General features: G+C 42.4%; 1 protein-coding gene and 1 long non-coding RNA gene across 3 annotated transcripts in view; one reads left to right on the plus strand and one right to left on the minus strand.

The window, feature by feature from the left end:
- Spag6 (sperm associated antigen 6) overlaps positions 1 to 22,920 on the plus strand; it is a 61,206-nt gene that overhangs the window by 12,697 nt on the left and 25,589 nt on the right. The window contains exons 3-4 of one of the 2 annotated variants that reach the window (XM_052727682.1): positions 6,483 to 6,649; positions 11,314 to 11,497. The exons of the other annotated variant lie outside the window; for it this stretch is intronic. Of the exons in view, the coding sequence (XP_052583642.1) occupies positions 6,483 to 6,649; positions 11,314 to 11,497 (351 nt within the window). The remainder of the gene's footprint in view (positions 1 to 6,482; positions 6,650 to 11,313; positions 11,498 to 22,920) is intronic. 2 annotated transcript variants of the gene reach the window in all.
- On the minus strand, positions 8,579 to 11,285 carry LOC128103378 (uncharacterized). The gene is made up of 2 exons (XR_008215682.1): positions 10,863 to 11,285; positions 8,579 to 8,841 (listed from the first exon to the last, which is right to left on the minus strand). It is a non-coding gene; the product is annotated as an uncharacterized LOC128103378 (long non-coding RNA).

The raw sequence follows: 22,920 nt of genomic DNA on the forward strand, positions 1-22,920 counted from the left end.
CTTAAAAAAAAAAGTAAGTATACACCTTTAATTCCAGCACTCAAGAAGTAGACGCTCTGTGAGTTGGATCTCTGTGAGTTCAAGGCCAGCCTGGTCTACATATCAAGTTCTAGGACAGCCAGGCTACCTAGAGAGACCCTGTCTCAAAAAAGAAATGAAAATAAATAGCAGATAGAGGTAGTATTTCTATATATATTATCTGTGTGTAAAATGAAAATAATTTTGTCATTGGAAATAGTTATTGTTTCCTAATGATTTCTATGCAACGTTGATATATAGCGTTCAAGTAATTTGTCCTACATTGCAGTATAGGGGTTGACTGACAGCGTTGTGACTATTAGAGGCTGTAACCCTCCCTTGACTATTCGAGTGTAATTACATTCTTTATCATGACAGAATGCCTGGCGGAGTGACTTAGCAGAGAAGAGGCTGGTTGTGGCTCACAGTCTCAGAGGTCTCCATCCTTTGTGCTGGTTTAGTGACAGGAGCAGCTCTGTCCTTGCCAGTGTCCTTGCAGGGTCTTACCGGTTTGGAGAACAGGACATTAGAGCCAGACTAGAAGCAAAGGTGTTTATAACCGTCAAACACCTGCTCTTAGTGTCCTTCATCTGACAGCTAGGCTCCATGTTAAAGGTTCCATAACCTCTCAGAACACCACCACAGCTGGGGACCAAGTTTTCAAACATTTGAGCTTGCGGATATATCAGACCCCAAATGAGAACAATTAGTTTCTTTAAAACTTAGTTTAAAATTATTTTTTATAGTCAGCTTGACAGAACCCAGAGTCACCTGGGAAGAGGGATTCTCAACTGAGGGACTGCCCAGATCAGACTGGCCTGTAGCCAAGTCTGTGAGAGATCGTCTTGATTGATGGTCAGTGTAAGGGGGCTCAGTCCACTGTGGGAGGCGCCATCCCTACGCAGGTGGGTCTGGACTGTATAAGAAAGCTAGCTGAGCATAAGCCAGTGAGCAAGGAATTAAGTATACTCCTCTGTGGCTTCTGCTTCAAGTCCTGCTTAAGCTCCTGCCCTGACATCCCTCAATGATGGATTGGGACCTTGCAGTGTAAGCCAAATAAACCCTCTTCTCTCCTAGGCTGCTTTTGGTTAGTGTTTCATTACAGCAACAGAAAGCAAAGTGGAGCATTTGGTCAGGGAAGCATCTGTTAGCAGTGAGCGGCAGCTAATGCAGACTCATAACTGATCAAAATGCTGAGAATAAGTGACTGCTGAGTGCTCGGTCCTAAACAGGACATCTATGTCATATGTTACACCCACCAAGGTTTAGGGACAATGTGGCAGAAGGGGGCAGAAAGAACGTAAGAGCCAGATGATGAGGAAAGAGTATTGTAAAACAAAACGAAACAAAACAAAACAACAAACAAACAAAAAGAACATTTTGGATATGACTTGGCCGTTGTTATACTCACGGGCTAACAGAAGTTGTAGTTACTGGTAAAAGACTGCACAATACTGAGCCCCGTGGACATTTCATCATGAATAGGGAGGGGCTTGTGAGGCCCCACCCCTTTCTGAGGGACTATTGGCAATTGATTTTGCTGGAGGGGATAGTGTCATCTTACTTTAGTGGTGTAGCCATTGATGTGGTACCCATGCGCCAATAAATAATGCCCAACCTTGCTCATGCAAATAGTCCTAATTTAACCTAGTGGGTCACACACATAAGACATCAAAACAGGGCAGAGACGTTCTGAGATGAAGGGGGACTTTAGTGGGAGAGAGAGGGCCACAGGAAAAGGTAATGGGGGTGGGGTGGGATGAAATGACCAAAATTCATTTTATATGTGTATTAATTATGGAAGAATAAAAACTGATTTTTAGAACTGTTCGTGCTTGCTGGGGCCTTCACAGGAAATGCTGGTAATAGCGTTAGAGCCCCTCATTAGAGGCTTGGTGACCAGAGGCTGTACCCCCCCAATGGGCTCTTACTTCCGTGCACTCATTGTGACTGCGGGGTCCTCAGGGACAGTCGGGAAGAAGAAAGCTGCTGTGGTTTGTTTTTTTCCCTTACTTTCCCTACTTCCTTCCTCACTGTCTCTGTCACTTTCCTTCTTCATTTAATGAGTGCTTGTTTTTATAGCATTCCTCTCATAGCTGTATGTTTGGGGAACACACCTACCTACCTACCTATCTCCCCTTCATATGTCTCCTCTGTCATATGTCTCTGTGGATTAAACCCAGGGTCATAGACATTGCTGCCATGAAACACTGTGGCCAAAAAGCAAGCTGGGGAGGAAAAGGTCTGTTTGGCTTACACTTCTACCTTGTAGTCCATCACTGAAGGAAGCCAGGGGTGCATCTCAAACAGGGCAGGAACTTGGAGGCAGGAGCTAATACTGAGGCCATGGAGGGGTGCTGCCTACTGGCTTGCTCCCTGTGGCCTGCCCAGCTTGCCCTCTTACAGAATCCAGGACCACCAGCCAAGAATGGCATACCCACCATGGGCTGGGCCCTCCCCCATCAATTGCTGATTAAGAAAATGCCCTGCAGCCAGATCTTATGGAGGCATTTCCTCAACTGAGGCTCCCTCCTCTCAGATAGTTCTAGCTTGTGTCAAGTTGACAGAAGACCAGGCAGCACAGTGAGTGCTCTACCACTGAGGTACATGTTCAACCCCAAACTTAGAATAGTGAAGTCTCCATGCCTGTGGAAAGGTAAGAACACATCCAGGTAAAGAGAAGTGCCTGAAGACTGCCTGAAGACGTATAAAGCATAAGCTGTAATTTAGAAGGTAGACATTTGGGGCAATATTTGAAAATTTATTTTCTTTAATAAAAAGTTACCCTTCTCAAGGTCATTTATTGAAAAAAGTTATTCAAAGTATTTCAAACTGACTGTCCTATTTTCTGTAATTTTGGAGGTTTAAAAAATTTGCATTGTGCTTCTGTCTAAAATAAAGAATTTAGAAATATTATGATATGGCAGATAAACTGACATAGAAAGTGAACTCTGATTTGAGGCAAAGGAACAGAAGAAAAAGAATTACCAACCATTTATTGGCTTTGCATTTTAAAAAAGGTGTGTGTGTGTGTGTGTGTGTGTGTGTTGCTTTGTGCACTTATGTGCAGGCGCCTGAGGAGGCAGAAGAGTGCCCCTAGGGTGGATTCTCAGAGTCCCCTGGAGATGCAGTTACACGTGTTGTAAGTTGTCTGATGTCACTGGGAACTGAATTTAGGTTCTTTGGAAGAACAGCAAATGCTCTTAACCTTTGAGCTCTCTCTCCAGCCCTGGCTTAATATTTTATGAGCCAGATGTATTTGAAAAATGAGGAAAACATAAAAGGAAGAAATTTCCTTTGACTGTGTGGACTGGTGAAATAAAAACTGAAAACTTCCAAAGTTGGGAGATTTATAGTTGGTTAGTTGTAACTAACAAACCGTTAATAATAAAGACTTATAATTAAATATTATAACCCTAGATAACAATTCACTGTAAGATTTTAAATTTTTATTTATTTATTAATTTTAAAGACAGGGAAGGGTCTCACTATGCTGCCCTGGCTGGATTGCAATGTGCTACGGAAACTAAGCTGGTTTCCAAATCACAGATTCTCCTGCCTCTGCCTCCTTAGTGCTGAGATTAAAGATGTGCACTACCATGCCTGGCTGTTTTTCACATCCCTAACAATTCAGAGTTTAATTTAAAATGCAATCCAATATGAATAACACAGTATTGACTGTTTTCTCAATTACATATTTCAAAAGACAACAAGCTGTTGCCTTCACATACATATATCAAAAAGAGAAAAGGAAAAAAAAAGAAATGCCAGATTCATCTGGAAAAAGGAAAAAAAAACATAAAACCACATTGTGGTTCTTAAAAAACTATTTTAAGCAACTTTCTGGTTGTGGTCTCAAAGGTGCATTCATTGTGATACTTTACTGTTTATGCTGTTGGCCTCTTTAATAAAACTGTCATATATTTATAAATATGGCAAATGACATTTGACAAGTCAACCCAATGAAGAGAGGGGCCAAACATTTAAATAGACATTTTTCTAGGAACGACATAGACATGACCAGTAAGCACGTGAGAAGATGCTCAACAGCCTTAGCTGGGGGAATGCAGACCAGCCACAGTGAAGTATCGATGCACCCCCATTAGGATAGCCACCATTTTCAAAAATGGAGATTAACTGTGATGGGGAGGGTGCAGAGATATTGAGCCCTTTGTGGCGTAGCTGCTATGGAAGACAGGTAGTTCTTAGCTGGTGATTGTTAAATAGCACTGTAATCAGACAACACATTCATCATATACTTAAAAACGAGAATGGTAAGTTTGTCATTTGTATTTTATCATAGCAAAACAAAACAAATAATGAAGTATTAAAAAGAAATATATATATTTTTAATATCTAGAATCTTTCCAGAAATAACCCATGTCAGCATTTGGTAATTATTTTAATCCTTTATTCTGTGCTTCAAACTTTTGTCTCAAGACTTCTGATGCTCTCTGTATTTGGAGGTCTAGATAAAAGAATAACCAGCATTCATGAACGTCGGGGCTTGGTTAACACAGATCCCGAAGCACATGTGAGCAGGCAGCCTCTTCCACACAGGCAGCTGTGGTCTTATAGCGCATGGGCCAATCCAGCCAATTTAAACACATAAATAATAACCAAATGAAACTGGGACACTAGGAAGACTCACAGGCTGCATAATTAAATCCATCCTGACAAGCATAGTTGTTTCTAGCTCATGCTATTTGGCAGTGCTATTTTTGGTCTGATTTCGTGTTACTGTAAATGCTATTTTTTTCTCTTTCAAATGTTTCTAAATATAAAATGACACAAGAATATTTGGCAATATTCGAGTTTGTCTATCACAAGACTATATATATATAAAACACATATGTAAATACATATATATTCTTTATAAAAATTATTATATTTTTATTTACTAATTTTGTGTAATGTGTATGTGTGTGTCTATGTGGGTGTCTATGTACCACAGGGTACATGTGGAGGTCAGAGGACAACTTGAAGAAGTTGGTTCTCTCCATGTGGGTCCTGGGGATGGAACTTAGGTAGTTAGGCTTGGTGGCAGGTGCCTTTACCTGCCGAGCTGCTGGCCCCCACCAGGATATATTTATAAAGAATAGATGTAGTGATAGGAAATTTAATAAATGTGTATGCTAAATAACATTTAGAAAGTCAAGGGGCACTTTGCTCCAGTTTGAATGCTGTCATTATCCTTTGTAACTTTAGACTTATGTAGTGACATTAAGGCAGAAGTAGCACTCGGCACTTTGCCAGCTTTAGATAGTAAGATAAAGTCAGTATGAAGAGTTGAAATGTCCTGTAAGGTAACCATAAGCATTTGTTATTGGGTTCCCCTCCCCAGCCTCCTCAGTTCCCAATATACCTTTGTTCACTAATTATCAATAGAGAATGTCTGAATTCTAGATTCATTCCATTAGTTCCTGATTGTGGACAATATACTTAGTCATGCCCAGCTTCAGTTCTCTATTGTTGAAATGGACATAAAGAGAGGACCAAGTCCTTAGGTGTGTCGTGAGAGTTGGGTGAGTATTAACCCAATAATATAGAAGGAGGCTCCCAGAACAATGCTTTTGCATGAAGCACCCGGTCCATATAAATGACTTCCTGTGGTGATGATGGCTACATGGCCATTGTGTAGTCAACCCTGGCACAAATACTATGGGAGAGCTAGTGACATATTATGCTTCCTTAGCACAAGGGTTTGCTTAAAGATCCACTTGTGCCTTTTGTGAGTATGAGTACTGGCCAGGCACAATGACTCTCCTGGCTCTCAGGTCTGAGATAGAGCCTGAAAACATTTTCTGTAATAAAATGTAGTTCAGTCAGAAAAGAAGACCGAATGGAACAAAGGACCTGGAATGATCCTTGAGAGAGAGGACTGGCAAAGGTGGTGGGCTGGGGCCTGGGCTTTGCCCCAGATGCTCTAACCTCTCTCCACATTCCTCCTGATGACATCATAGGTGTTTACCTGCTGAGTCAGAAATGTGAATTCTCATCCAGCTCCAGAGCCTGTATTTCCCACTGTGTTAGTAATTTTGGCGGCTAGCATGATTTGTGTCTTGACCAGTTAGATACCTCTATAAGTATCCAGTTAGTTTTCACTGAATACTCGTGTGTGTGTGTGTGTGTGTGTGTGTGTGTGTGTGTGTGTGTGTGTGTGTGTGAGAGAGAGAGAGAGAGAGAGAGAGACAGAGAGAGAGAGACAGAGAGACAGAGAGAGACAGAGAGAGAGAGCGAGCTTTGAACTCATGATTCCTCTGCCTCAGCGTTTTGAAAGCAGGGCATTACATACAGGTGTGTACTACTATGCCTAGCTCACTTTTATTTGTTTATTTTTTTTTTTTTACTGATTTTTGTTTTGTTTTTAAACCTTCATTTTCTCACTGTATATATGTTGAATCACATGGTTTGCTTTTTAAATTAAAATTTTGCTGAGTTCTGGTTTTCATACTTTAACTCAGGTATAATGTCGTTGCTGAGGCCTCTTCTTCTGGACGTGGTCCCAACGATTCAACAGACTGCTGCCTTGGCTCTGGGGAGGCTGGCCAATTATAATGATGACTTAGCAGAAGCAGTTGTGAAGGGCGACATTCTTCCACAGCTTGTCTATTCATTGGCAGAGCAGAATGTAAGCCTTTTTTTAAAAAACTTTTGTTTTTCCCCCTTAGATTTAAAAAATTGATAACCTTGGCACAGTTGTAAACTTGAAGGCATTAGAATTACTAGGATGTTAATACAACCTTGGATTCCTATGTGCGCATGAGAACATCTTTAGGGAATTTTGCTTTGGGACTGATAGGATTTTTTCCATTACTTTTAATTTAAGAGGACTATGCAAAAAGTCCAGGCGGTTAGACATATGCAGCGTTTCTCTATACTTCAGAGCTCTAGGATCCACCTCAGGGAAGAGGCTGGCACCCTGGGAAAGAGCATCACTGCTTTCAGCAACCCTTGCATGCAGGTGAAAAAGTGAGAGACAGCCCTGAGGGAGAGACTGTGTCACATGGAAAGATTGAGAAAGCGTTTTCCCGAGTAAACAAGCATTCTAACTCTCTTTAGAACACTCTCTGGGGGCTGGAGAGATAGCTCAGTCCATAAACTGCTTGCCCCATTAACACCAGTACCCGTGTTCAGTCTCCAGAATCCGTGTACAAATGGCAGGCACAGTGTCACATGCTTCTAATCTCAGCACTGGGGATGAAAGGCAGGGACATTAGGACCTCTGGGGTTCACTGACCAGCCAGTCTAGCACAATTGATGAGCTGGGCCAAAGAGGGACACTATCTCAAAGGAGCAGAAGACTTTCCCAAGGATGACCCCCAAAGTTGACCTCTGGTCTACACACACACACACACACACACACACACACACACACACACACACACTCATACATGCATGCACGCACATGCACACACAGAGCACTTTGGTGTTATTCTCTGACTATTTGGTATCTGTAAGTAGAGTTTTAGACTACTCATTCCACTCTTAGTTTATCATAATGCAGGTATACACCTTCTTTTGATGACCTTAAGACTAGATTCCTACTTATCTAACAAAAAATTAAAAAAGAACTGAAGAATGGTCAGAGAACTTGAATAGATACTTGCCCCAAAGAACATCTCCAAATGGTGAACAAACAAAGAGAAACTTGGCAGCATTGGTAAGAGGTACAAGTTAAAGGCATGGTGTGGTATCACTTATCATGGTGTGGCCCACTTATCAGGATGAGCATGACAAATATTTTCAAGGGAAATTAGCAGTGTGGTGATGATGTGGAGAAATGAACCCTCGGCTATTGCCGGAAGGAATGTGGAATGGCATGATCACTATGGAAAGTAATTCTGCAGGTATGTAGTGAGTACAGGGTTTATGATATGGACGAGCAATTCTTCTAGCTATGCATCAGAAAGAACTAAATGAAATGCTCACAAAAGTCATATACAAGTGTTCAGAGCAGCATGGCTCTCAGTGGTCTGGCGGGAGAGCAGTGCAGGTCCCTCAACAGATCAGTGAGAAAACAGAATGCCATCCACCCCATTCCCCACACAGTGACTGCAGCTGTGTCAGAACAAGGAACTGGGACTGATAAATATCACACCATGGATGACTCTTAAATCATTATCCAAGTGAAAGATGCCACACACAAAAGACTGCATAGTATAATTTATATGAATATACAGAATATGCAAATCCATAAGGCAGAAGCAGACTCCTGGGTGCTGAAGGCTGAGGGAAGGGAAGCGAAGGAGCGACTACTTACTTTTAAGGATTCTTTTTGGGGGTAGGTTTTGAGACAGTGTTTCTCTGTGTAGCTCTGGCTGTCCTGGATCTCGCTCTGTAGACCAGGCTGGCCTCGAACTCAGAGATCCGCCTGCCTCTGCCTCTGAGTGCTGAGATTAAAGGTGTGCACCTCCACTGCCTGGCCCTGTAAAGGATTCTTGGGTGGTGAAAATGTTCTCGAACCACACAGCAGGACATCTGCACACACTAGGAATGCATCACAATTAAGATGGGAATTTCATGATGTATTTATTTTACCAGACTAAAACATCTTAACTACAGAAATTTGTTTTATTTTGTAAGTTTATTTCTGATGCCTTTGAGAGGAATTATAGAAATCTCATTTTTCTGTGGGTGTTCCTGCTCCATATGGACTGCCAGGCTTTCTTCCTCTGGACCATTCAGTCTTTCCTTGGAGAGCAGGTTTCATGCTTTTGCCTCCCGTGTGTAAAGTCTTGACAGTTTGCCGAGTATGAATGACTGTGCACTGGTTGTAAACAGACGTCTGACAGTAGAGAAGTGAGGAGGGAGGGGGCTTGACTACAATAAAAACAAGAATGCGAGGCATTATTACCCATGAGGCTCTGCCACCTTGCAGTGGCTGCAAACCACGCCCTATTTGTCACTTAGGCCCTGTGATTTTTTTTTTTTTTTTTTTTTGGTTTTTCGAGACAGGGTTTCTCTGTGTAGCTTTGCGCCTTTCCTGGAACTCACTTGGTAGCCCATCCTGGCCTCAAACTCACAGAGATCTGCCTGGCTCTGCCTCCCGAGTGTTGGGATTAAAGGCGTGCGCCACCACCGCCCGGCGGCCCTGTGATTTTACTTTTTGTTTTCAATTCTTTTGGTTATAGGAATAAGAACGTGAAACATTAATAATGTACAGGAGAAAGTGATCAGAAAGTGTAATTAGGCACTGGTAGTTAGCAGGTAGCTATTGATAACTTTCCATTATAAATTGGTAATTCTACAGAATAAAAGTCAAATTAGTTTAAGATAATGACAAGAAATGTGCCAACATTATTTTTATGATTATAATAAAGTAGTAAATAAAGTATAATAAAGATGGGAATTTCATGATGTATTTATTAAGTCTTTAGAAAGTTATTTTAAGGGGCTAGAGAGATGGCTCAGAGGTTAAGAGCACTGGCTGCTCTTCCAGAGGTTCTGAATTCAATTCCCAGCAACCACATGGTGACTCTCAACCATCTGTAATGAGATCTGGTGCCCTCTTCCGGCCTGCAGGGATGTGTGTGGGCAGAACATTGTATACATAATAAATCAATAAATCAATAAATCAATAAATCAATAAATCAATCTTTAAAAAAAAAGAAGTTATTTTAAAAGTCTACCTTAATTTTGAATAAATTGGTAGAGCCTGGGTTTTTGACATAATTTTGGAAACAAAAGGAAATATGCCACATTAAAACATCAGTACTAGCATAGTATATTTTTTATATTAACATGTGCCACTGTTTAAGATATAACTTGTTAAAATACACTTGGTATGTTTTCTTTTCCTGATATTTTTATTGTTTATGTTTTTAGCCTAAGTGACTAGAAATCTTTCAGAGAAGGTAGTTGGCTGTTCCCTCTTTAGTAGTGTGGTGGTTTGAAGGACAATGGCCGTCTTAGGCTCAAGTATCTGAATGCTTGTTTCCCCAGTTGGTGGAACTGTTTGGGAAAGATTAGGAGGTGTGGCCTTGTTGGAGGAGGTGTGTCGCTAGGGGTGGGCTTTGAGGTTTCAAAAGCCAGTGCTAGCCATTTCCAGTTAGTTTTCTGTCTGCCTCCTGGCTGTGGATCAGATGTGAGCTCTCAGCTGCTGCTCCAGAGTCATGCCTGCCTGGCTGCTGCCCTGCTGCTGACCCTGATGATCATGGACTATAACCTTTGAGAATCGTGAGCCCTTGATGAAATTCTTTCTTCCATAAGTTACTTTGGTCATTGTGTCTTCACAGCAATAGAAAAGTAACCAAGACAATAGTTAATATAAAGAACTCAAAACTGGCAATGTCAAGTGGGAGATTGATTGTGTTTTATATTAATAAGGATAGTGAGATCAGCTGAACATGGTAGCGCACACCTTTAATGTCAGCACTCAGGAGGTAGAGGCAGGCAGATCTCTATGAGTTCAAGACCAGCGTCAGCTGTGTGGTTCATTCCAGGTCAGCCCAGTACACACAGTGAGACCTTATCTTAAAAAAAAACAAATAATCGATGAAACCAACAGAGAATTATGAGATCACCTCTCTATTATTTTAGTCACATAACAACTGTGTGGTAGCCAGATATTTCCTGCGTGTGTAACCTTTTAGCCAATGGAGGGAAACATGTTACTTCTATGTTTCACTTGCAGTTTTTTATTCCCTAGCCAAATGAAATTTATATACAGGGCATACTATACATATGAAGCAGCATTCACAATTCACACAATGGCTGGCTTGATTTTTATCTTTAAAAAAGCCTTTCTAGGATAGAAAAAATAAGATATCCTATTGTTTATCTTCTTCTTCTTCTTTTTTTTTTTTTAAGCAGGAGAAGTTTTAGAAGTGTGAATGTTTTACCTTATTGCCTGTGATTGCTAGGTGTATCTTGGAGCATAGCTGCTATTCAGGATGATTTGCTGAGGTCGGGAGAGCTTGCTGTGCTTAGAGGTTGAGAGGAAGTAAAGGAAAAGAGGTGGTTAGTGGACAGAGACATTCTAGAGTTCCCAGGAGCCAAGCAGAACCTTTCAGTATCAAGCAGATACAGAAATTCCATTATTTTATGAATTTGCAGAAAGTGCCATGTTTGTATTTGATTTTATGTAATTTCCAAATGCATGCTTCAGAGTAAAACATTTGCAGCATAATTTAAACCTTGCCTCTCCTCCAGGTTAGTTACTGAACGGAAGCAATGGGGGATATCAAAGAATCAGCTGTTTGCATTCAGAGGCACTGTGCTTTACGTTAATGCCATGTTCTGTGTTACTTTCAGGCTATTTTAGATTCTGGGTTTGTTCTCTTTTCCCTGTAGTGTGTCTACAAGAAAGCAGCTGCCTTTGTGCTGCGAGCAGTTGGTAAACACTCTCCTCAGCTGGCACAGGCCATAGTTGACTGTGGCGCCCTGGACTCTCTGGTGATATGCTTGGAAGATTTTGACCCTGGAGTCAAGGAAGCTGCAGCCTGGGCACTTGCATATATTGCAAGGCATAATGCAGGTACTGGGGTGTGTTTGAAAATTGGGTGGCTCAAGTTTAGATTTATTAGATAAAAAACAGCTTTGTTTAGTAAATCGATGGAGTTTTAAAGGTGTTGCTGGATATCATGAAAGAGCAGTCTCAAAGGCTTGCCATACTGTTTGGATTACATATTTACCAAACACTTCCACATTTGAGTCCCAACAGAAGAGAAATTTGAAGGAGATGGGTGGTAGGGCAGAGCAGGATTGGCAATGGTACATGCCTGTAATCCCAGCATTCAAGAATCAGAGGCAGGAAGATCCAAAGTAAGTTCAACAAACCTGGGTTACACAGCAAGACACTGTCTCGAAACCAAACCAAGCCAAGCCAGATAAAACAAAACAAAACAAAACAAAAAAGTTCAGCCAACCGACCAGATAAATATATTCTTGGTAACTGGTCAAATAATGATGTTTTTGTGGCTTGTCATCACCTGGGCTCATTGTCACTCATGACAGGACATTCCAAGCCAATCAAAGAGCCAAATCACATGCATGAATGATGTGAAAAGATGATATAAAGTTGTAGAAAACGTTTTATCCCTCATGTTATCAGGAAGGAGGAGGAAGAAAATAAGGCAACATTCTTCTATAAACTGACATCTCGGTGAAATCAACAAGATGGGATGGGGTCTCCTGGGAGAAGGCTGTGCAGATACATGATGGATAAATGATATGTGGGGGACAGACTCACTCCATCTCTCTGTAGAAGTTGCTAAAGAACAAATGACAAATGGCGTATGAGAACGATCAGCTTTGCTAGGAATCAACAAACCACACATTCAAACAGGATAGCCATCTGCTGATGGGGAGGAGGCACAGGGCAGGACAGCCACGGGTTAGGGTCTGAATTCCAGTCTAGTACACTTCGCTGCTGTGTGACCTCAGCCACAGCTTGGGAGCTTCTGAACTTTAACACCCTCATCTGAACAGAGGGGAGCTAACAGTTATTTCAGAGGTTTGTAATGAGGGCATGAAATTAGAAGCAAAGAACTCCAATCCGTGCGTGCATGTACCTGGTGAACACAAGATGCCCGACATCAGTGTGACATACTGGAAAGGACATTATAACACTGGTGGGTGTTAGCCAGGTGTGGAGGATGGAAGAATGAAAGTCTGAGGGCACCCTATACTACATAGTAAATCTTGAATATTTAAAAAAAAAGTAAAGTAAAACAGAATGACATTTATGAGGTTGGAGAGGAAGTACAAATTGGACAAACTAATGGAAAGTAGTTTGTCAAAATTAGTGGAAGTCATGGGAGAGCTCAGGCTCACCCCAAACACCTGCTTTGGAAATGAGTCCTGAAGCAAGACTGTCACAGAAGGGAAAAGCTGTATTTGTGGAAATGTTATTACAACATTATTTATAGTACCAAATACCTCAAATATTTGACAGAACTTGAGTGGTTAAATTATAGTAATCCATTTAATGAAATCTCATGCAACAAAGTAAAAGGTAATTAGAGTCCTTACATGTTAACGAGGAAAAGTAATTAAATACTAAAAAAGAGAAAGTCGTATATTATGGTTACAATACTGTAAAATGAACTTTCCTAGGGATGTAGATTATAAAATGTGTGTTGCATTACCAAGCTGGTAGATTAAAGATGCCTCTTTTCGCGTCTAGATTTTCCAGCGTGTGTAGAGCAGAGCAGCTGCTGGGTGGGGAGCTGTCATTCCGAGGCTGGCTCTCTACCTTGCAGTTCTGCTCCATTATCTCATGTTGCTTGCAGCTGCCCTGAGGTGTTTCTCTCCCTGTTTGATGAGAAAAGTGTGACTTACAGAAGAGGCCTGGGGTGATGTGAATGGTGGCATTAGAGTCGGGCTCTAAATCTGTCTATTCCAAGTTCATGTTAGCTGCACATACAGCTGGACTGACCACTTCCTGGCAGTACTGGAGGAAACCCGCAGAAGCAGGCAGAGGCTCCCTCAGATTGAATTTGGGTCTTAAAATGGGGACAGCACTAGCAACAGAATAGAAAAAGGGGGGCAGGAAACTAAGTTGAAGGAAAAGAAAACTCTTGTCATGTTTAGAAAGATTCATATTCAAGTTAATTTCCATCCCATAGTGTCTGGAGTTCGTAAGTTGTCGGCCTGTCATATACCATGTTGAGAGAACTCGGTGTTTTCAATCAGAAGTCAAAAGCTTCCCAATTGGATCTGGTGGGTTCTGATACGTCAGAGGAAGGGTCCACAATGTGATGAGCCAATCTGACCAGTACACAGAAGCTCTGCGGAACAGCCACACACTGGTGGGCATGTGCCATGGATGTCCTGCCTAGCTTCCCTTTTTGCCCCATCTGGGGGATATTACTGTAGTTCACAAGCAGGATCCCACTTAGGGATCACATTCCACTTTCTTTCAATGTCCTGGATCCCGTGTGGAACTCCCACTCTAACTTGATATTTCAGAGGAGTTAGGGGCCTAGGGCCCAGATACTCCTCAAAGAGATTACTGTGTCAGTTTCTCAGAAGGAAAAAGAACTACTGTCCAGTTCCACCGAAGTCACCAGGAACAGCCAAATCGAAGACAATGAATATTTACCCCCAAATAACTGGTTTATTTCCCAATGTCCCTAAAAATGGAACTTATCAAGATCACTTGGAATCATCCATTCATTGTCCTTTTCTTACTATCCAGGCTAAGGCACTCGATGGTTTAAAATGTTTTAGACTGTAGTGGGGTAGCTGTTCCAGCTTTGACCTGGAAGTACTACCCACAGTGAGGCTTCTGGTAACTGTCACACCTACCTATGGCCTGCCGCTGAGGTGGGGCTGAGACAGGAGCCCTTAACCTGAGATCCGGATGTGCCGGCTCTCTTGGTTTCTGGTAATCCTGCATGTTGGATGGTAGACTGAGCAGAGTTCTCTGGAGAACACTGCTGGACTGCACTTTACCTCTCCCAGACCCTGTAACCTAATCCTTTACTTGTTGTAAGTTACCCCCCAAAATAAACCTCCCTTTTAACTGCATGGAGTTGCTTTAATATTTCTATCAATACAATGAATATTTACCCCCAAATAACTGGTTTATTTCCCAACGTCCCTGAAAGTGGAACTTATCAAGATCACTTGGAAACATCCCTTCATTGTCCTTTTCTTGCTATCCAGGCTAAGGCACTCGATGGTTTAAAATGTTTTAGACCTTAAGTGAAATGCCAAAGGAGGTATATTTTACTTAAGGGCAAGAGGAGGAAAAGATTGGAGGTCTGAGGTTAGCCCTTTTTTTCAGAATGGTCTTTTTTCCTTATTAGTTTTTCCCACTTTGCTAACAGGTCAGTTAACAAGTCTGCCTCGATTTTCAGGGCCTGGTCTTGCTTTTGGAGATAAGTGTCTGACCAGAAGCATGAGGGATGAGGTAGAAAGGACTGTGGGATTGTAGCCCCTGGGCAATGGGCAGCAGGCACAGAGAGATGTCCCAGGAGCCCTGTCCCCAGCCTCCCAAGCTGAACCGCTCAGTGCCCTGGGCGGCCTAATTAAAAGCTCAAACTGAAGGAAAGTCGAGAAACGGCTTGGGGTTTTGAGGGAAACCTCTCTACACCTGGGCTCAAAAACAAGTTTCAGGTGTTGAGAGCTTTCGTTAAAAGTCGGGCTGTCTTTTGGTAGTAAGCTTTGGTTGAACTCAAGGCTAGTAGGAGTACATTTGATCAGCTAGTGTACAACGTAAGCCTGACTGTGCCAGGGTCAGGCCGAGGAAGCTGCCTCTGTCAGCAGCACTTTCTGATGGGACTCGGACAACCAGTAGCTTCTCAGCGCCTCCTCTGTGTGAGGAAAGACTGTCCCCAGGATGCCCTCCTCTTCAGGTCGAGCTCCTCATGAGGTCAGATGCGTCTGCCTCTGATTGCCAGGGGCTGGCTTCCACATGTGTGCTCTTCCTCTTCAGGCCTGATTTATGGGCAGCTCAGCCATGAGCTGGAGCTTCTGCAGCCTGGGGCCTTCCTCTCAGGCCTGGCCACTGTGGACACCACACAAACATTTGCTACATTACAGCCGCTTTTTAGAGTAGCATGTGGAAGGAATCTTAATTATGTAGAATAATGAAATGAGAAAGGAGAAGGCTTTAAAATTTAGAATTTTTATAAATATTCATCTCCCTCAATGTGCAAATATCAGTGGCACAAAGAGGGTAAAATGGCCTAGGAGGCGCTAATCAATTTTAAAACCACATACTTATTTATGAAGAAACTGCCTAAATCTACTTAACAATTTTCGAAGTAATTAACTTTTAAAAGTTAATTTTAATGATCAGTATTGAAGACAAGTTTTAGTGATGTACTAATAGCGTAAGAATAGATAAGCAGCCACTTCAACTGTCTCAGGTACTGAGGAGGTGAGGGGGGGATCATCCTGTGAGTTTGAGAGCAGCCCAAGCAACAGAGTGAATACTCCATCTCAACAACAAAAACAAAGCTCTGGAGACTGGTAACTGTAAACAATAATACCGATTTCTGTAACATTTTTGCTTTCTATTTTAATATATATATATATATATATATATATATATATATATATATATATAATCTTGGAGTGCTTGTAGTACACCAAGAAAAATGAGTCTTAGAGGGTCATGAGATTTTATATATATTTTATCAAATATATGACACTTATTTCCCCAAATTCCTTTCTGATGACCCAAGTGTTAGGGAAAGTGGAAAACAAACCTCTCTTGTGTGTTCTGGGGGGGCAGAGGCCAAGTGTGTTAAAATGTCGTTCTAGTTAGAACTGTGTTCCACTGGGCAGTTACTTTGCTAGTCATTAGTGTGCGTTCGGGTAACTGTGATTTTCTTGTATTTTTAAATTCTTGTAATTTTTGTTGTTTGTTTTTTATTTTTATTTTGTTGTTGTTGTTAAGAACTCAGACCTTTAATCCTAGCACTTGGGAGGCAAGCAGATCTCTGAGTTCGAAGCCAGCCTGGTCTACTGAGTGAGTTCCAAGACAGCCAAGGCTACACAGAGAAACCCTACACAGAGAAATTTTTTTTTTACACTTTAAGTATCAAATATATCTTAGCTCTTATCTACCACTTCAAACAAAAAATCTGTGATGGAATCAGAACTAGAAAAATGGTTAGCTTTATATCCTTTTTCATAACCCACGTTTAGTCCTTCCTCACCACTCACATTTAGCCTTTCTTCTCTCCTTTTCTATAAGTTATATTGTATCTACATGTACATTTATTTATATATCTACATATATTATTGCCTAGGTACCATGTATGAGAGAGAACACACCATTTCTCAGATTGTATGACCTCACTTGATATTATAAAAGTCCATTATTCCTGCATTTTTTAAAATTAATTTTTCCTTAGAGCCAAGTACTATTATACTGACTGAGGAAATAATGGCCATGTTTACCCAATGTGATTTCAGAAACATTAAAAATGCTAGGCAAGGAGCTGGAGAGATGGCTCAGTGGTTAAGAGAACATCCTGCTCTTCCAGAGGACCTGAGTTCAGCTCCTAATGCCAGTCTCAGGTGGCTCATACCCGCTGTAACTCCAGCTCCAGGGATGACACCCGCTGTAACTCCATGGACACCTGCACTTACCTGTTGTGGGAATTTGCTCCGCCCAAAACGTTGGGATATCTGGTCCAATAGAGGTGTGGTTTTTTTCTGGGTAGATGAATGCTTAAAACTGAGGAGGGGGTGGGTTCTCTCTCTCTCTCTCTCTCTCTCTCTCTCTCTCTCTCTCTCTCTCTCTCTCTCTCTCGGCGGTCGGAGACTGGACGGCTAGTTCCATTCACCCCCTGGACAGAACAGAGGAGAGCTATGGCTGTTTACTTTGTCTGTATCCGTGAGTGTATTTCTCCCCATTTTATATCTCAATAAACCCTTGATACCCTTTGACAAACTCTCATGGATTCACTTAACACTTACCCACATAGATACCTGCACACACACTTAAGAAGATAAGTCTTTTAAAAAATGTTAGGTTAGAACCACTTCCAGAATTAAAAATAGACGGTGAAGCCCGGGGGACTTCCAAGAGTCACTCAGGGGAGGCACAGCAGAAACTCATGAACAGAGACCTTTTCTAAGAGCCTGATGTGACTTTGTTGTTGTTTGTTCTAAGATAGGGTCTCTCTTTGTAGTCTTGGCACTAATTGCAGATAGTCAGACCTTGAACACACAAAGATCCCCCTGCCTCTGCCTCCTGCACGCTGAGATCAAAGGTGTGCACCATCACACCTGGCATCTGGTGTGACCTTTTAATCTCCAGGGTCTTATTTTTGTTTGCCTTTCAGGGGCCTCCCTCCTTGGCCTGTTTCCATAGAGAATTCCATCAGAACTTTGTGACCTTGGACTGGACAGCCTTCTCCATCCTACTGAGTTTCTAGAAGGCAGGGACCTTACCTAGCACTGGGCTGAAGTAAAAGGAATACCAGTGAAGTCTGAGTAACAAACGGTGGCTTTTCCCCTCGGGAGGATTCTTGTTTTTAACATTGCAGGCTAAGTGAAATCCCAGCTACGGGTGCAAAGCACTACCAAGCAAGTGGAAAACATAAGAAGCTTCTAGATACGAAACGCATCGTTTGTAAAGCTCTGGGTCCACTCACTTCACTCGGTTGGTTTCTTTTTTACTGGGGCACTGTAGACCTGCTCAGTATCTTGGCTTTGCTGAGTCACAGGCTAAGGTGGGAGCTGGGGTGGGCTCAGGATGCTTTCAAGGCTGAGGTGGGAGCTGGGGTGGGCTCAGGATGCTTTCAAGGCTAAGGTGGGAGCTGGGGTGGGCTCAGGATGCTTTCAAGCTCCTCCTACCCGCTGTCACTCAGGCTAGAGCCAGGTTTCATTGTCTTTGCTTTCTGCTCCTTGGCCTCCATTTCTTGACTTTCCCACATCATTGAGCCTCTTTTCATAGAAGCCCGTGGAAGCGCTGCCTGCTCTGTCCAACCAGCTGACTGTAATTTCTAACTAAAGCCCCATTATCTGCAGATCAGTGGCCTGTTTGACTCACTTGAGTTTTTAAAGGCGCCAGAATCATTTTGCCCTGGAAACAAATGTATGTATATGTTACCCCCTAAATCTACCATTCAATACATGTTAGGGCTAGATCAAGGACTATGAGCATCTAGTAGAGGGATGTGAGATGGGGATGAGGGAAAGACAATGACACTTGTATGTGGGAGGAGAAAGAAAAATCACATGAAGCATTTTCATAATACACGGAAAATTCCTCTCCATGCTTTCCTCATTTCTATCTGCAAATTGAAATGTCAAGCAATCAGCTCAAAATTATAGCCAAATGGAGGGATTTTTGGCTACGGATGTTGCATCTTTCAGCTGTGTTGGTGAAGAACAGGGTGCTGTGGGAGCCAGCCCAGTGATGTCTGCTTCCTACTGCGCACATCCGGTGTGGGCCCTTCCCCCAACAGAAGCGAGGTTTTGTAACTTCCAAGTTTGGTTCTGACAGACTGCAGGGTTTGTGCTGGAGCATGTGTTCTGGATCACTCATTTTAGACACACCCTCCGGGGCCTATCAGGAAGCCCATATACTGGAAAGGGCAGGTTTCTCCCAAGACTCCCGAGAACACTTGAAGTGCTTTTCAGGTGACTAGAGCAGCCACCCAGCCCAGAATGGCCCCTTGATTGTAGCCTAGTGAAAGACTTGAGCCCCTTGGCTAAGCCATTTCCTCGTTTCTGACTAACAGAGACCACTAGGAAGTAAAGATAACCAAACCAGTGGTAAGCAGCTGGGCTAGACCAAAACTAAATGAATCTTGCTTTGGAAGAGCTGTCGTTAAATCCATATTGAAGCTTTGGGACTGAAGCTTGTTTGTTTGTTTTTAATTGTAGTTTCACCTAATTATGAGCAACTGGTTGAATGGGATGTCAGGTTATTATTAATGTAAGATGATGTTCTCAATGTGTTTCTATATCTTTTTTTAAAGTTTTAATTGGGCTGGGGGTGTAGTTCAGTTAGTAGAATGCTTGCCTAACACATGCAGAGTGTGGATCTCTGTGTAAAATGACATGCAATCCTGACACTCCTGAGACCCAAGCAGGAGAATCCGAAATTGAAGGTCACCCTCAACAGCATAATGAGATTGAGGCCACTAGCCTGTCTCAGAATAAATAAACAAATAAGGGAAAGTTTAGAAGTGATACAGCTATGTAGTTATTTTTATGACTAACGCAAAAACCAGCCAGCCGATTTTTAAGCTGAAATAGGGCATAAGGAATTGGATTAATGACTTCTTGTATTTTTATAAGGAAACAGGTTGAAATATAACTTTGCAGGGCTTAGAAATAAAATAAAAATAAGTAAAGTTAAAGAAATTAGGTTTCCAGAGGAGTTGCTGAATTTGTATGCCAGAACACACACACACATATACTTTTTCTTCCTTTTTTTTCATTTTGGAAGGCCTCTTCATTTGGTGTACCGTGTATGAGTCCCCAGAGTCACTTCCTTTTGCTCAAATTCTCCTCTATGATTATGAGCAGAAGCAGCAGCCGCATCTGTGTTTAGAGGGGCCCTGCCCCTTTGTTGTGTTGGTCGTTTTCCCTTCAGCTCTGTAGAGGGCCTTCTCTATGAGAGCCCTGACCATGCCTGTAAGAATGGAAGGGAGAAAGAACACCATGTTTCCATATCAAGAGAGCCCCTGCACAGGTCGTTTAAGAAGCCATTAGAGTTAAGCCCGAGGCTGTAAAACGGTGGTTGGGTTGGAAGCCGGCTCCCAGGTGGATGTGTTTGATTTGGCCTGCATTATGTTGTCTCACACAGAGTTCTTTTCAAAAAGAAAGTTGCTAACCCTTAAAGGCCAGGGAACTTCACATTTGCGAAGGCTCTAACAACAGCATGCCTGTACTCCAGCATGGCCACACAGGGCTCCGGCTGGGAACTGCTGTTGTAGATAGAGGCCTTCCCCTTCTCCGCTGCTCCGAAGGGTCCTGTTTGCCTTGTTTCTCCAGGCTTTATTTAGTTTCTCTCCTGGGCCCCGTAGGCTTGAGTTCACTCACTTTGATCTTAACGGACAACTTCTTAATGCACAATTAAGAAGTAAGATTGAGGGTTTAGGGCACAGCCCAGTGTTTCACAGATGGGTAAGACAGACCTCTGATGCCCTTTCCCCCACAGCTGCCTTCAGAGCATCCTCTGGTTCATGAAAGCTGGCAGGGAAGAACAGTCTCTTTCTAAGTTAAACACACACAATTAGATTTGAAGTGAGGGTCCTGTGCTGACTGCTTTTATGTCACCTTGACACAACTAGGGTCATCTGAAAGGAGGGAACCTCAACTGAGAAAGTGTCTCCATAAGATCCTGCTGTAAGGCATTTTCTTAATTAGTGATTGATGGGGGAGGGCCCAGCCCATGGTGGGTGGTGCCATCCCTGGGCTGGTGGTCCTGGGTTCTATAAGACAGTGGGTTGAGCAAACCACGATGAGCAAACCATTAAGTACAAAACTCCTCCATGGCCTCTGCATCAGCTCCTGCCTCCAGGCTCCTGCCCTGCTTGGGTTCTGTCCTGACTTCCTTCAGTGATGGACAGTGATATGGAAGTGTGAGCCAAATAAACCCTTTCCTTTCCAAGTTGCTTTGATCATGGTGTTTCAACAGAGCAATAGTAACCTCAACTAACACAGTCCATATATGAAGGAGAACTTAAGGTGTTTGTTTTTTGTTTTGTTTTGTTTTGTTTTTGAGACAGGGTCTCTCTATGTAGTCCTGGCTGGCCTGGAACTCACTATGTAGACCAGGCTGGCTTCAAACTCACAGAGGTTCACTTGCTACTGCCTCCCAAGTGCTAGGATTAAAGGTATGTGCCACCAGGCCTGGTGGGAGGGGTCTGTTGTTATATGTCTGGGTTGCTTTACTGAATATATTTTTTCCAATTTCATACATTAACCTGAAAATTTAATAAAATTACATTTTATATGTCATATTTTCATTATCCATTCATCAGTTGATGGACTTCTAGGCTGCTTCTATTTCCTCGCTGTTATGTATAAAATGGCAATAAGCAGGATTTCATGTAGCCTAGGCTGGTCTTAAACTTGCTATGGAGCTGAGGAAGACTTTGGACTGTCATACCTACCCTTCCAAATTCTGCATTACACAACCATACCAAGGATTGCACAACCATACCAAGCCTCCGATGGACTTTTGAAACATAGTTATATACACTTTTAGTCTGTTGTTGAACAATGTAAGATTATGTCACGTTATTATATAATAAAAGATGTTTATAAATTGATTTTGAAGATTAGTTTAAAATGAGGCTAAGATATTTTCAGGTACTGAAGACAAGTTTCTTAGCTACACTTAAAAAATTAATTGATTTTTGAGATAAGGTCTTCCTATGTAGCCCTGATTGACCTGGAACTCACTGTGTAGACCAGGCTAGCATGGACTTCAGAGAACTTGCCTACATCTGCCTCCTGAGTGCTGGGGTTAAAGGTGTTTACTACCACACCTGACCTATTCTATTTATTTTGAAACAGCTTTCAGTGAGCATCTGTGTACATACCAATCATTGCTTTCATAAGCATGTTAATTGAACAAACAAAAGCTGGCTTCTAAAATAGTTTTAAAATGAGCTCCCTGCGGAGAGATGGCTCAGTGGTTAAGAGTACTGACTGTTCTTCTAGAGGACTTGGGTTTGAGTCCTAGCAACCACATGGTGGCTCACAACCATCGGTGACTCCAGTCTCAAGGGATCTGACACCCTCTCCTGGCCTCTGTGGGCACCAGGCATGGTTACCGTGCACTGACCTAAGTGCAGGCAAAACACACACACACACACACACACACACACACACACACACACACACACACACACAAAGAAACCAAAATAGCCAGCTCCCCGAGATTTTTCTTCAGAGAAGTTTTAGATGTGCAGAATTTTCTGGATGTTCGGTTCCTGTTACCCTTTGTGTAGAGTAGGAAAGCAAAGGAGAGGGGGAAGGGAGAGGGCAGCAGATGGGAAGCACTTCCTGGAATGAAGCCCCTGCACACATTTCCTGGAATGCACCACAGACCCAAGGCCTGGTTCTGCTCTGTGCGTGTGGGGTCTGTTCCTGCAGTCACCTGGATTCAGTTCTAGTCTAGAACAAGGTTTTACTCTGTTTACTTCCTCCAAGTCTAGCCAAGTTTCCAGCCAGCAGGAAGCACACTGAATCCTTAGCAAGTGAAGGAAGATGTGGACATATGGACATACAGCAAGCACAGGACAGAAAAGAATTGTATCTGGGTGTTTCTAGCTGTAGGTTACAGAATATCGACCATAGTGACTTAAGCAATAAGAACTTAAAAAAAAAAAATATGTCAGATGACATAAAGTTCGGAGTCAGGGCAGTTCCAAGCTGAACAGTGTCATGGAGGACCCAGGTGTTTTTCATTTTTGTACTCAGCCATCTTCAAAATATTGGTGATGTCTTCCACAAGATGGGGGTAAGCGT

The sequence above is a fragment of the Peromyscus californicus genome, unplaced genomic scaffold (assembly GCF_007827085.1).
Source record: "Peromyscus californicus insignis strain IS unplaced genomic scaffold, ASM782708v3 Scaffold_8__1_contigs__length_139910024, whole genome shotgun sequence".
In the NCBI taxonomy this organism is placed as follows: Eukaryota; Metazoa; Chordata; class Mammalia; order Rodentia; family Cricetidae; genus Peromyscus; species Peromyscus californicus.